Source organism: Seriola aureovittata, chromosome 9 (assembly GCF_021018895.1).
Source record: "Seriola aureovittata isolate HTS-2021-v1 ecotype China chromosome 9, ASM2101889v1, whole genome shotgun sequence".
Classification (NCBI taxonomy): Eukaryota; Metazoa; Chordata; class Actinopteri; order Carangiformes; family Carangidae; genus Seriola; species Seriola aureovittata.
In genome coordinates this window covers 23,101,237-23,116,379 of record NC_079372.1, presented here as the reverse complement: position 1 = coordinate 23,116,379, position 15,143 = coordinate 23,101,237, and the positions used below count along the sequence as shown (strand labels likewise).

The following is a 15,143-nucleotide window of genomic DNA, read 5'->3' as shown; positions in this document are numbered from 1 at the left end:
TTACACTGTTTACGTTTAAACACGTGTTTACGTATTTTAACTGATTCTTCATCAGTCACAGAGTAAGCTATCTTCACAGACCTGGACCTACAGGGGGCGTTGCAGATCTTACAGCAGCAGCCTGGTTGCAGAAGCAGGTCTGGAACTGAAAGGTCGCCCAGTCTAATCCTTAGACCAGGAAGAAAAGCAAGTGAGGGGAGTGAATGAACAGCACGGACGTGCCCTAAAGCAAAGCACCTAAACCCCCGCCTGGTCCGGTGTATGTGTGCGTGTGTGTCTGTGTTTGTCCATTGTACTGTAACTACAGTTCACAGCTGGTTACCACTAACCCCAGCTGGCAACAAGGGACCAAAGAAGGAAAGGTCTCTGTGTAGGAAGGTAGGATGTAGGAGAGGAGGAGTGAGTATTGGGACGCAATCCGTCCTCTCAGGTAAACAGGCTGAACTTTCTCCCGCGACATTAAACTCCGTTAACCGGGTTAAAGATGAAGTAAAACGACAGAGTCTTAGAGGAGGAACATAAGGAATTAGATTACGTGTCCTGGTCAAACCCGGAACACAAGACCGGATCAGACCGTTAAACTCTGAATCTTTTCATGTTCACATCAGAGGAACAACAAAGTTCCTGCTGTTAGCGGCTAGCTTTGTTAGCATCGCTCCGTTAGCTGCAGGGTATTTAAACCCGATTTAAAATCTTTGTTCGGTTCGGTGTCGACACCGCGGACCCGGACCCGGAGTTAACGGTCGATAGACATCTAAAGAAAACGGGTTTATGTCTGACACGATGAGTAAAGGCATTTGTGTACTGTTAGCCGGCTGCTACACACTCTTTACCGAAGCTAACGGTAACCGGAGCTAACTAACCAGACTCATTGAATCAGGTTTACCGGGTTTTATCGGTGTGAACAGTCATAATACAAGTGGGTGTAAAGGACGGAGCGGAGACACGGGACATTACCGTCACCGTTTATGACCGCTATCATAGCTCCCAGGTAAAAGTACTGACACCACAGTAGTACTGCAGTACGTTAGTACTGACCGTATTAAAGCTGAACACAGTGAATCATCAGATTATTACTGAAGTTGTATGTATTAACGATCTTAACGATTGATCTGTGAACATATTTGGTTTATAAAAATCATTAGATACTGATGTTTGTTTACAGCCAACTGCTCTGTCTAATAATAATAATAAAATGAACTCTCTATCGACTGATAATTTCTGCTGAATTTACTGTTTAATTCATAACAAAGCTAAATTAAACTAGTGAAGCTCACATCATTTTATATTTCTTTCAGAGAAAGTGAAAAATAACCATTGTGATGATGAAAATGATGGTCAGTTATGAATAGATGATGGTTAGTTATGATGTTGATGCAGTCTCAGACAGTATTGATAATCATTATTATTATCAAAATACTGATAATCTCAGGCTTTGATCAATCAGCTGCTGAGATGGAGGCGTGTCCTCATGCAGCACAGACTGAACATTTCTGTCACAGAAAGTTCACTCACCTTCTCTCCCTTGTGCAGGTCGAGGGTCAGCCCCAGAGTTCATCATGTTGTTTCCATGACGACAACCCTGCTGTCTCAGTGGACCCCTCTGGGACCAGGTTCAATTTGGATTCCTCCTGTGATGCACTTCTGTTTCTTTCCCCTGATTGGTCACCTGTCACCTCTCTGTCAGCATGCAGCTGACCTATCAAAAGCTGCCGGTTCAGCTGAGGCGGAGCTCCAGACTCAGGAAGCTGATGGCCGTACTGCTTGCTGCCTATGCCGTCAAAAAAATGTCCCCGTATGTCTGGAGGAGGATACAGGTGAAGAAACACACATGCGCACACACATACACACACACACACAGACACACACGCACGCGCGCACACACGTACACAGACTGAGTGTGTTTGTTTTGTTTTCAGAGGGGTGCAGAAGGTAAACAGCTGGGTGAAACTAACCTCCCTGTGGGTGTGGCCACCACCTCCAGCTCTGTGGGAAACAGCACAGAGAAGAAGAAGAAGCAGAAAAGTGACAGCAGGTGTGTGTGTGTGTGTGTGTGTGTGTGTGTGTGTGTATTACAGTGTCTCTCCATCAGTCTGAAATTGAGTCCAGAAACTCTAAAAGCACCTATTGGAGTACTGGTCATGAAAACTAGTTCCTAAATTGTGGACTTATGAAGATCACCTAGATCCTCGCTGATAGGTTTGTGGCTCCTGAAAATCTGAGAGAATCAATTAGCACAGTCCAACAGGTCCAGAGGCCTTTACTACGAAGCAAGTTCAACATACCCAGGACAACTTTTCATTATGTGGCTTACCTGAACCTAACATTGACCATGCGGGATAACCTGTACTACGAAGCTGGTTATCACCTAGCTCAGTTAACCCTGGGTTTACCTGTACAGGCACAAGCGTGTTCATGTGAAAGAGGCAGAGTTGTTAATTATAAGCAAAATCGTCAGAACCACCAACCAAGTACTTAATATGATATGAGAATAAACGCTGATACCTGCAGGTAAATGTGGTTATAGCGACATCCAAAAGTGATATTCAACAGTTGAAATGTAAACAATATGATCACATGACTGGAAAGAAGAAAAAAGAAACACTAAAAATAATTTCTAATTATTAAGGTCTGACCAAGGACACATTGTAAATAAGTGCATGAATTATCATGAAGTTTCTTCTTTTGTCTGATGATGAACAAACAATAATGAACACAACCACCGTCTTAATTAGACAGGGCTGAATTAAACCTGAACTTACCTCAATAACCTCGAATCCTGCTTCATAGTACAGACCTCAGGATCTCTTCGTTACCTGGCTTCAGTCACACCCAGCAAAATACAACATGAGACAAATATAAAGATCTGTTATCTCGAACATGTGTGCAGCAGTTACCATGGCAAAATGTTAGTAAGCCTGTGCCCTTAAGGGTTTGGGTTAGAGGACTTGTTTCCATGACAACAGGTCCAGATGAAGCAGCTTCACACTGTAGAATGAACCTAGTCAGACAGATGTCTCCGTCTATCTTCAGGTCTCCATCAGTGAACAGGGAGTTTGTCCTCAGACTGTCTCGTCTGTTGAAGCTCTTGTTTCCACGGTTACTGTGTCCAGAGGTCGGTCTGTTGGTTTTACACTCTGTCACTCTGATGTCCAGGACCTTCCTGTCCATCTACGTCGCTGCTCTGGATGGTCTGTACCTATATGTACCTACCTGTTTGTCTGTCTGTACCTGTCTGTGTCTGGCTGTACCTGTACCTTTTTTGTGTATTCCAGTGTGTGTGCAAAAGAAGAGCATCAATAATCAATAGAATTGATTGTTCCAGGATTGATAGTTAAGACTATAGTTCAGAAGGATCCTCGGGCCTTCGTGCTGCAGCTCTCTAAGTGGCTACTCATCGCAGTTCCTGCAACGTTCATCAACAGCACCATCAGGTTCCTGGAAGGTCAGCTGGCCCTCAGCTTCAGGAGCCGATTGGTCAACCATGCCTACCAGCTGTACTTCACCAACCAGGTCTCTCACACACACACACACACACACACACACACACACACACACACACACACACACACACACACACACACACTTTCCCAGCTAAAATAAAACATGTTCACCTTTGACCTCTTTGTGACTCAGTGTTCTGTCCTGTCACACATCAACTTCCTGACTCAGTCCCTCTGAGTCCTGGACTGATCATTATTAATTACTGATCAATATCTCCAGAGTGACTCCAGTGACTCTAGTCACCCTGAAGTATATATCACCTGTTCACCTGGAACATCAGTTTAAACTGGGTTAAAACCTACTGGTGGTCCAGAGTCACCACAAAATACTTGAATCTTTGATCCCTCTCAGGTGCATCAGTCTGTATAGACACAGCTGTTGCTCTGCCTTCATGTTCGTACCTGGACACAGGACAGGTGGGCGGGGACATGATGCATCAGCTGGAAGTCCTCTGTAATGTCTCTCTGTCTCTGCAGACTTATTACCGGGTCAGTAACATGGACGCTCGTCTGTCCAATCCCGATCAATCTCTCACCGAGGACATCGTAATGTTTTCAGCCTCCGTTGCTCATCTCTACTCCAACCTGACCAAACCAATCCTGGATGTGGTTGTCACCTGCTACACCCTGCTGCGCACCGCCCACTCTAAAGGTGGGTCAGTGTTCGTGTGCCAGAACATAACACACCACAGGTCAGAGTGTTTAAACATCACTACCATCCTGCAGGAGCAAACACCACATGGCCATCCGTTATTGCCGGCCTGGTGGTGGCACTCACCGCCAAAGTCCTGCGCTCCTGCTCGCCTCGATTTGGGAAACTGGTGTCCGAGGAGGCGAAGAGGAAAGGAGACCTGAGATACATGCACTCACGCATCATCGCCAACTCTGAGGAGATCGCATTCTATGGAGGACACAAGGTACAGGACGCCCCCCGGTGAACACAACAAATCACTGCAGCTTTAAACAGTAACTGGAATTTTAACAGGAAGTCGTACAGTCAGCACTGTGCAGGGTGTGTTTGATTCATAGGTGGAGATGGCCCCGTCTGTGATGTTAATGTAGAGGTGTGTTTGATTCGTAGGTGGAGATGGCCCAGCTGCAGAGGAGCTACATGTCTCTGTCGTCTCAGATCCATCAGATCCTGTTAAAGCGACTCTGGTACGTCATGTTGGAACAGTTCCTCATGAAGTACGTGTGGAGTGCCTCCGGCCTGGTGATGGTCGCTGTGCCCATCATCACCGCCACAGGATACTCCAAATATGGTAAACGCACACTGAATATACATGATGTATAAAATACAGTTGACAAGGGAACATGTTGACCATGTGACACAGGCTCCAGCTGATGGAGGTTTCTCTGTTCTTCATCACGTGTAAATAAAGGTAGATAAAAACAAACCGGATACTGATTGTAACAAACACTGATGATGTGTGACCTTTGAACTGTGGCCTCCAGATTCGGAGGAGGTGAAGCAGGCTGCTATGGTGATGAAGGAGGAGGAGTTGGTGAGTGAAAGGACGCAGGCCTTCACCACGGCCAGAAACCTCCTCAACGCTGGAGCAGACGCTGTGGAGAGGATCATGAGCTCATACAAGGAGGTGACCTCCTCCTCTCTCTCCTTCTCTCTCTCTCTTTCGCCTCCTCCTCCTTCTTCCCTCTCTCCTCCTCTTCCCATCTCTCTCTCCTCCTCCTCTTACTCTCTCCTCCTCTTCTTCTTCTCCCTCTCTCCTTTTCCCCTCCCTCTCTCCTCCTCTTCCTCTCCCTCTCTCCTCTTTCCTCTCTCTCTCTCCTACTCCTTTTCCTCTCTCTCTTCCTCCTCTCTCTCTCCTCTTCATCGTTGTCTCTGTATCCACAGGTGTCTTTATAGAACAGGTGTTGACCTCAGTCAAAAAGTGAAGCTTACTGTGTATTTACCTGTCCAGGTGACAGAGCTGGCAGGTTACACAGCTCGTGTCTATGAGATGTTGGATGTGTTTGAGGATGTGAATCAGGGAATCTACCGCCGCTCTGCAGACAGAGAGGAGGAGGAGTCACCAGCAGGAGGCGCAGCTGTGGTTCAGCACGGTCAGAGAGTCTGTGGTCGACTGCAGATCAGAGGTGGGTGGCGCTCGTAGCGATAGCACTGTAGCATGATGCTGAGTCATCTCTATGAAGTGCCCCTCAGGCCTTCTCCGGCATGACGGTAGAAACAGCTCTAACTGTCTCACACTGATGGTTTTAAAACGTGAGTACAGTGACAAGGTCTGTGTTCATATTGCATTATGAGAAACAAGCTGTAAATCAGAACAGTGTTCTCTAATACGACTCATACCTGTACAGGAGGAAACACCTGGTCTCTTCTTCACAGAGTCACAATGTTGATCTGTGTCTGTTCAAAATCCATCATTCAGCTCAGAGTTGTCATGTTGTTGTGTTTTTATGTTGTTGTCGTGTTGTTGTATTATGTTGTCATGGTGTGTTGTTGTCATGTGCAGGTCAGGTGATCAGTGTGGAGAAGGGGATTCGCTGTGAGAACCTGCCAATCATCACACCGACTGGAGACGTGGTGGTGTCCAGCCTTAACATCAAGGTAACCTGAAACTAGAGATGAACCGAATGAAACTCTGGGCAGAGACAATACTGATGTTTGTTTGTTTGTTTGTTTTTGTTGTTATTTCTTCCTCCTTTAGTAGCAGGGAAACAAAGAAATCCTCATTATAAGATAATAACTGAACTGTTGTGGTGAGCATAATAAGGGTTGCAGGGAGGTCGTAGTCTGTGGCGTTGTTCCAGAAGGCTATCCAGCACATAGAGTGTACTGTTCCACCAAGTGGCAGCATCTTACTTTAGCCTTTGTCATCGTCAACCTGATCTGCACAGCCTGCAGCCTGAGTAGGAAAGGGGTGACTGTCGGACTGTTTTTCAGCCTATTGCCACCACATCAGAGATGCGTACTGGTTCAGAACAACCAGCTGCATGGTGTGTGCCCTGCAGCCAAAACCAGCCACGCCACTCTCCATCATAGCTTTTTCGTCCTTCATTTCTCTCATGACACTATTTTTGTCTATTTTCCCTGTTTCATATATTTTCTCTAATGCCTGTGTGTCTAAGTGCAGAGTGGAAGTCCTGGGAGAGTAACAATCCACTATGCTGTGAGGTTGAGCATGCTCACTGGGCTAAAAGCTATATTTGAATGAACAGCTGAGAAAACGTCTTTGACAGAACTGACATGTCACCACTATAGAGCTCCATAACAGTAACAGCTGACTGAGTGTTGATCAGAGTGTGGAGGGTGGCTTCCAGGGCAACATACAGCAGGTTTTACAGTGGTTATTCCTCCACTTTCCGTGGGAAACTAAGTCTGTTGTCTGTGTGCAGTGTTGTTTGTGTGTAGTTTGTGTTGGTGACCACGGGGTGTCACTGTTGCAGCATGTATGGATTTCTCTCTGGAAAATCTGTGGTAACAAACGGTTGAGTCTGATTGGTATATGTGTGTGAGGGTAGTGATGTCACTGTGGTATAGACCATGCTCAGTGCTAGGACGCCTTTATCTATTTTTCATCTTTTTAACTCTCATTCTTTCACCAGTGTTTCCATCTGACTGAGGTTAGAGGTCACAGCAGAGCCTGCAGCTCATTAGCATTACTGAAACACAGAGTGTGTGTGTGTGTGTGTGTGTGTGTGTGTGTGTGTGTGTGTGTGTGTGTGTGTGTGTGTGACTGAGTGTGATTGAGTGTGTGTGTGCGTGTGTTCGCACACAGACACACAATAGAGGGATTAAATAGAGTGAAATTCTTGTGGCACAGACGCAACAGAAGAAAACATGACAGAAGAAGAAGAGGAACATTGATGGAAACAGAACATCCTCTCTTTCGTCTGGTTTTCGACCTTAGACCCCTCGGCTCCGACAGCTGCTCTGTGATTGGTTGGTTCTCTCAGAGTGCCGTCACCTGCAGAGTCTGAAGATTTCAGAAAACTGGTTCATCAGACTGTCAGAGTTTTACAGTCTAATCCTTGAGGATCTGTGTCTATAGCTGCAGTTATTTATTTCAGCTTGTCAGATGCAGATTTAATCAACACTCTATGTGAATCAGACCCACAGAGTTTTTCTCTGTTGGTGTCAGTAATAATAATCAGTCTGAGGCACAAGTTCATCACACAACACTTGGGTGTAACAGTGGCAGTCCACTGTCCTGCAGCTGGATCAATCCATTAGTCTAAACTGAACATCCACTTACTTAGCTCCTCGTAGCTTCAGTTGTTCACTTTATATCAACAACATGTCGTCAACATGTCCATATCCTGAAATGTTACTGTGTGTGAACTGTGACAGAGACATCTGTTCTAGCTATGCCCCACACACAACGTTCACATACGTTGATGCTGACATTACCTTCTTTTTAGGCTAACCTTAGCTTGTTCAGGCTAACCTTAGCTTGTTCAGGCTAACGTAGCGACAGCTCATAATGTGAAGTGGATACTCACAACATTAGCAGGTACAGTCATCACTGTTCAGTCTGTCAGAATATAACACTGACTTTAAATTAATATTTTCACATCATGGGTCTGTTAGTCAATTTAAACTAAGTGTGTGCATGTGTGTGTTTGTGCACACACATGTGCATATTTGTTAGCACACTGTGCAGCAGCCTTTTCTCTGTTTTTGTTGTGGTATCATATTTGGGATTGAGAAGCGTGGAATTTCATTGGTCTTGGTACCAAACGTCCAGACTTCTGGTATCATTACGTCCCTAGTTCCAGTCAATCCTCACAAATGCTGCAATGTTAACTACTGACAGTAATTGTACAGCCTTAGCAACCACCAAGAGAACCCTAGCAACTGCCTTGAAACCACAAAGAAATCCCACAACAACCACCTGAAACATCTTCCCAGTCATCTGTTTCCAACCTAGAAACTGACGAGATGAGCACCATAGCAACCACCCAGTTCCCAGCTGTTTTCATCTTGTGTCATGAAAAAACAAAATCAGCAGACTTTTCTGTTTGTTTACATATCTATCGGATCAGGTTTAATAAAGTGTATTTTTTGTCCCTGTGTGTCAGATGGATGAGGGAATGAATGTGTTGATCACAGGTCCAAACGGCTGTGGGAAGAGTTCTCTGTTCAGGATCCTCAGTGGACTGTGGCCTGTTTATGGAGGAGTCCTGTACCGTCCAGAACCACAGCACATGTTCTACATCCCTCAAAGGTACTGCTACTACTACTACTACTATTACTACTATTGCTACTAGCACTATACTGTCCAGCCGTTATTTCACAGACATCCTCTGCAGCTGTCCTCAGTGGGAACACATTGCTCTTACCATCCTTGACTCCAGCACTCCTCTACCAGTTCTGAGTAACTGCCTGTCACTCTGAGGCCTCCTCCATTCAGTCCTCCCAGTGGACAGTCAATCCCATCAGGACCACTTGCCTGTTTCAGACAACAGGACTGTGTGTTCTGAATGTGGCAATGGCATCTGGAAGCTTGGGCAGCCTTCATTGGTCAACAGTCGGCTGCCCGTCCTGAGCGGTGGCAGGAAGTCACAATCAGCCTCACTGATGGAGCTGGATAATGATGGAGCCGGTAAAGACTTAAAAGAAGATCATTAAATGATGTAGATATATTTTTCACTTAGCTATAGCCTTTTAACATGGGATTCAAGAGTGAGATTCTGATCTAGAATAACTGAGCTAGAAATCTAAGAGCAGGCATAACCAACCGGAAATCACGCACCTCCTCCCATTGTCCAGCAGACTGTCTGTGAGGAGCCTGAATCAGCTGCAGAGCAGTGGGTGTAAGGTCCTTCACACAGACACCTCGACACCAGAGAGTCCTGCCACCGTGCACGGCCACATGTCGGATCATAAAGGAAAGCAACCACTGAGGATGGCCACTGCACCTGATTGCGCATGCCAGACCACCTGGGGGGCTCAAGCACAGTGCTTGAGTCACCAACTGGTTGGGGTTGTAGGAGGCTTATGGGGAGGTTGTAGAGAGGTGGTGTTAGCAGCCCCTGGTGAGTTAGCTGCTCTTGGACACATCATCAGTGATGTCATCTGAGGTCATCATTTGTTTCAAGTCTTTCCACAGAAAGAAATCAGACACTACAGAACCTCAGTACATGTGCTACAGCCCACAGAGGTGGTACTACAATTGTACCATCTGGAACTGTACTGTATAACTGTCACCATCACTGAAGCAGGACTGTAGTAGGACTGTAGTAAGGACGGGGGCCCTCAGGGACCAGGTGATCTACCTGTAGTACTGTTGTGGTGATGTAATACTGTATCCTGTACAGGCCCTACATGTCAGAGGGGACCCTCAGGGACCAGGTGATCTATCCAGATTCGGTGGAGGAGATGATTCAGAGGGGGATCACTGATGCAAATCTGGAAGAGATCCTCCAGACCGTCCACCTGGTGTACATCCTGGACCGTGAGGGAGGTCAGTCTGTAAATGTGTGAGTGTGTGTGTGTGTGTGTATGTGTGTCTGTCTGTCTGTCTGTGTCTGTGTGAGAGAGAGATCTGATCTGATCTCATCAGCTGATCACTGCTGCTGCCTGTCAGACTTCATGAACATACCAAACAACACGTTTGACAACATAAACACGTGTAAAGTGACGAGATGCAGACACCATGCTGTGTTTAGAGCCCAGTGGACTTTAAACATCCTGCTGCTGCTGCTTTTGTTCTGTGTCTCTAATGTTAATGTTTCATACTTCACTGTTGATGCCCTGATGTTTTATAGCTGTGTTCATGAAGAAGAGAAACAGTCTGGTTCTCTGTACTGATTGGTCTCTGTCTGGTCTCTGTCTGTCAGGCTGGGAGTCTGTCAGTGACTGGAAAGACGTTCTTTCTGGAGGAGAGAAGCAGAGAATGGGGATGGCTCGTATGTTCTACCACCGGTAAATATTCACTGTTTACTGCCTGTTCTCTAACTCACAGGTGAGGCTCAGACAGCAGGTAAAGATGAACACCTGTCAGACTTAACTCTGGGATTTATACTGAGTGTTTTCTGACTGACAGCTGACACAGATGAGTTGAGTTTCCTCAGAACAGACTCACATGAAGGTAGTTCATCAGGGAACCTGGATCACCTGAGTCCAGAGTTGTTGAGACAGGAAACATTGGAGGGGGGTTGCTCCACCTGAGTCTGTGGTCCTGGTCTCTGAGGTACTCGGTGTGCTGACACCAGGACCTGGAGCTGGACCTGGATGCTGTCCGTCTGACTGCTTGTTGTCTTCTGACAGTCTCTCTTTCTCCCTGTGATGTGAATGTCTCTCGCCCAGCCCTCGGTACGCTCTGCTGGATGAGTGTACGAGCGCCGTCAGCATCGATGTGGAGGGAAACATCTTTCAGGCTGCAAAGGATGCTGGGATAGCTCTGCTTTCAATCACACACAGACCCTCTCTGTGGTCAGTAAGCACACACACACAATTGTCTGTTTCAGATGTATATCAGTTATGATATTGACTACAAAAAGAGTCTGATAGATTGATTGATTGATTGATTGATTGATTGATTGATTGATTGATTGATAGATATGAGCTGTTTGTGTGACTGTTTAAAAACAAATCATGTCAAGATGACGTAGTTTGGTTTCCCTCCTGCAGGGGGCAGCAGAGCTCTGAGCTGCTCTCAGCTGCCCCACCCTGATGATCCTCTTCTTCTTCTTCTTCTTGTTCTTCTTCTTCTCCTCCTCCTCCTCTGTCTGACAGGAAGTACCACTCTCACCTGCTTCAGTTTGATGGAGAAGGAGGATGGAGGTTTGAACCACTGGATGCCTCCACTCGTCTCTCTCTGCAGGTATTTAATATGATATGCTTCCAGGATGTTGGTCTTGGTCAGAACAGACTTGCAGAAACCCCCCCGGTCCTAAAGACAGCTGAAGACTGAAGTGGACTGTGATTGGAGGAGTGAGTCATGTGACTCCTCAAAATAATTATAATAATGTTAATAATAATGATTAAAAATACACACACACACTCAAATAACTGAAGCTCCTCAGATGACCCACAGACCCCTCTGACTGCTGCCTCTGCAGATGCTCTGGTTACTATGGTAACCACCAGCTGCACAACAACACGCCTCCGGCATGCATGGTGTGTGTGTGTTTGTGTTTGTGTTTGTGTTTGTGTGTGTGTGTGTGTGTGACAGAGAGAGAGAGGTCAAAGTTTGGAGTGAGGAGATTGAACGCAGCCAATCAGCTGTCTCAGTCCGTGTCATTCGTTTACAGATTTAATCAGAACCTCTAGACACAGTTTAACAAGACCGGACTCTGGGTCCTCTGGTCTCACTGGTTTCTCTTGTCTCTCTGGTCTCTCTGGTCTCACTGGTCTCACTGGTCTTCCTATCTCACTGGTCTCTGGTCTCACTGGTTTCTCTTGTCTCTCTGGTCTCTCTTGTCTCACTGGTCTCACTGGTCTTCCTATCTCACTGGTCTCTGGTCTCACTGGTTTCTCTGGTCTCACTGGTTTCTTGTCTCTCTGGTCTCACTGGTCTAACTGGTCTCACTGGTCTTCCTATCTCACTGGTCTCTGGTCTCACTGGTTTCTTGTCTCTCTGGTCTCACTGGTCTAACTGGTCTCACTGGTCTTCCTATCTCACTGGTCTCTCGTCTCTGTCAGGAGGAGAAGCAGCGTCTGGAGAACCAGCTGTCTGGGATTCCTAAGATGCAGCAGAGACTGGCAGAGCTGTGTGTCCTGCTCGGGGAGAGAGAGGGGGAGGAGGAGGAGTGAACAGATGAAGAGAAGCCGCTCTCCTGAGTTTAAACTGGGATAGAAGAAATGTGCTGCTTTTACTGGTTACCATGGAAACACACAGCGGGTCGATCATGTGACTGAAACTGATGTTAAACTTAAATTTGATGTGAAACCCTGTTTTATCCTGCTGGGCTGGGCTGGGCTGGGCTGGGCTGGACTGGACTGGGCTGGGCTGGGTTGGACTGGTCCGGTCTCTTCTGGTCGGGTCTGGTCTACAGGATTTGCTCTCTGCAGTCAGGCCCCAGATAAACATCTATAAATCCTCCCAGAAATCACATTACAACATTATGCTGCAATTCACCCCCCCCCCCCCCCCCCATCATGCCCAGAGGACCTCAAAGGTCATGTGATTTTTAATTGTGCCATTTTTAATCTTTTACTGTTTATACAATCAAATGTTTTTACAGAGAAACTGTTATATATTATAATTATTATACTCAATCAGCTGATCAATCAATCAATAAACTGCTGCTGAGGAGTTTAAATGATAATGTTCAGATGAACTTTATTTAGTAAAAAATTATAATAACCTTTATGTGTGTCAAGCTTTTCAAAATAAAGTCACAAATAATTTAGACAAAACAAAGTTTGAAGATGATGAATAAAATGAGTTCACTGTTTTTAAAGTTCCTGCTTCTTATTCTCATCTGGTCTCTTCACACTTTAAAACTTCACAGTCTGTTTCATTTAAAAAACAGACAAATGTACTGTTGGTTTGTCACACACTGCGTCAGTTTTTCTACGTCAGATAGGTGCAGTTACTTTACTCTTTAAGATTTTATTAAAAAAAACAAATTTATGTGGTTTGATATTAAACCATTGATTTCCAATATTTCTGTCATGTGACCCTTCACGAAAGCAATCAGAATCTACTTCAGGCTTCTCCACATTTCAGTCTAGAACCTGAATCCAGATCAATGAATGTGTTCTTCTTTCCCATAAATCATTTGGCAGTCCCTCAGATTTATCTGGTGGCCCTGTGGAGGGGCCTGACCCCAAGGTTGGGAACCAGTGGACTAAACTATCTAAGTGTTTCTGATGTAGTTAGAGTAGCTACAACAGTAGCATGACTCAGGATCAATGATCTGATCAGAGATCAGCTACAGGAGACAGTTCACTGCACAGGAAGTACTTTTACTGTGATACTGTGACTATGGGAAGTACTTTTACTGAGTACTCATGATTATGTAGTAACTACTGAGTACTGCTGTAGTAATGTAAGAACTACTGTGTACAAATGTTATAATGTGGTAATAACTACTGAGTACTGAGGTTATAATGCTGTAATAACTACTGAGTACTGATGTTATAATGTATTAATAGCCACTGAGTACTGGTGTAATAATGTAGTCATAAATAATGAGTACTGATGTAATAATGTAATAATAACCACTGAGCATTGATGTAATAACGTAGTAATAACTACTGACTACTGATCTAATAATGCAGTAATGTATTTAGTGTAAGGTATCATGTGTGATCTCATCATCTACAGTTTAAATCCTGGGTGAACTCTGTGTGGCTCAGTGTCCCTTTAACTATAAAGATGAAAACAGGCTCTTGTTGGGTGTGGGAATCAGTACCTAATCAATAATCAATATCCTTGGAAACCTCAGGTGTTAAGAAGGTTTGTCTCATTAAAACATGATCAGCTTGAGTCTGAGCACATTTTTCCCACGTTAACTGAGTCCTGCTCAAAGTGACGAATGACAGCCTGTGAGCCAGGCACAGAGACTGCGGCAGGTTGTCGGTTTTGTTCCTTGCAGAGGAGCCAGGCACTCCTGCTGAGGAGCGTCAGAAAACCCTGTCGGCGCCGCGCGGAGCGGGGCGGGGTCTCTGTCGGACCTGTTGTGCGGCTGTTGGTGCTGAAGGACCAGGTTTGTGTCTCTCCCGGACGTCTGCGGGTTTTCTGGAAGTTTCTCCGTGCGGGTCGAACTCCGGCGGACCGCGGAGCAGCCTGCCGAGCTCAGGTGAGTCTGACACGGATCCAACTGTCCCTCTTTCCACGGCGCCAACTTGTCCCGAGCTGCAGCTGCTGCAGGAAGGAAGGAGCGTGTGTTTGAGTCAGGCGTGTCTGACAGCCACGCGCCAGACTCGGTTCAGAAATCTCACGGTTTTAAAATCTTATCGCTTGTCTGAGAGCGTGAACCGGAGAGAAGTGACAGAAGGTGGTGTTTTAGGACCGAGAGGCCTTGATCTTCCATTCGGCGACAACAGATTAAGTCAGTGTCTGTAGTTATTTCTCGGTTCCCCGGGTTGAAGTCACACAGCCGTTAAATACACAGCGGCAGTGGCTGGTTAGCAGCGACTTTAAAAGTAGATGTTTCTGTAACGGTGTCTGGTTGGTGTCACATTGTACAGCAGAATGGAGATTGAATCTGCCCCTCAGGTCAGTTCATCATGTTTCTTTCTTTCTCAACGGAAACCTGGAAATGTTTTTATTGCAGTCTTATTAGTGACTGTCAGTGTGTCGGTGTTCCCAGCCTGTCCTGGCACGGCAAGGTTCAGCCCGCAGCCGCATACTGAATAGCTGACATTCCAACACACACACACACACACACACACACACACACACACTGCTGCTCTAGTGTGTTTATGGCTGAAGTGAATATAGAAGTCACCTTTGCTGATGTTGTTGTTATATAAGGGAAGTCTGAATGACGTGACTCTCTAAACGAAAACAATGAAGACAATAACTGCACACCCCCCACCCCCACCCCCGCACACACACACACACACACACACACACTAGAGGAAGTTGGTCACCCTGCTTCTTGCAGTGAGATATTTAGTCCTGAGTCTGGGTCAGTACCTTGCCTGAGTGGGCAGACTGTGTCACAGGTGTGTGTCAGCTTCCTGCCCTGTCTTCTAATTGATAGATCGATAACACCTCA

At 45.8% G+C, this 15,143-nt stretch overlaps 2 protein-coding genes across 3 annotated transcripts in view; both read left to right on the top strand.

The window, feature by feature from the left end:
- Positions 1–436: 436 nt before the first annotated feature.
- abcd1 (ATP-binding cassette, sub-family D (ALD), member 1) lies at positions 437–13,766 on the top strand. Its single transcript, XM_056385702.1, has 17 exons — positions 437–991; positions 1,534–1,817; positions 1,920–2,035; positions 3,034–3,191; positions 3,326–3,513; positions 3,981–4,155; positions 4,230–4,420; positions 4,585–4,765; positions 4,959–5,101; positions 5,426–5,600; positions 5,978–6,072; positions 8,547–8,692; positions 9,786–9,931; positions 10,308–10,392; positions 10,777–10,902; positions 11,206–11,293; positions 12,115–13,766. Exons 2-17 carry the CDS (start codon positions 1,689–1,691, stop codon positions 12,223–12,225), a joined length of 2,253 nt encoding a protein of 750 aa, XP_056241677.1. The 5' UTR covers positions 437–991; positions 1,534–1,688; the 3' UTR covers positions 12,226–13,766.
- A 284-nt stretch (positions 13,767–14,050) lies between these two features.
- The window catches only part of plxnb3 (plexin B3), a 53,282-nt gene continuing 52,189 nt past the window's right edge, over positions 14,051–15,143 (top strand). The window contains exon 1 of one of the 2 annotated variants that reach the window (XM_056383968.1): positions 14,051–14,219. The gene's annotated coding sequence lies outside the window, so the exon portion shown is untranslated. The remainder of the gene's footprint in view (positions 14,220–15,143) is intronic. The other variant, XM_056383970.1, reaches the window with a different exon arrangement.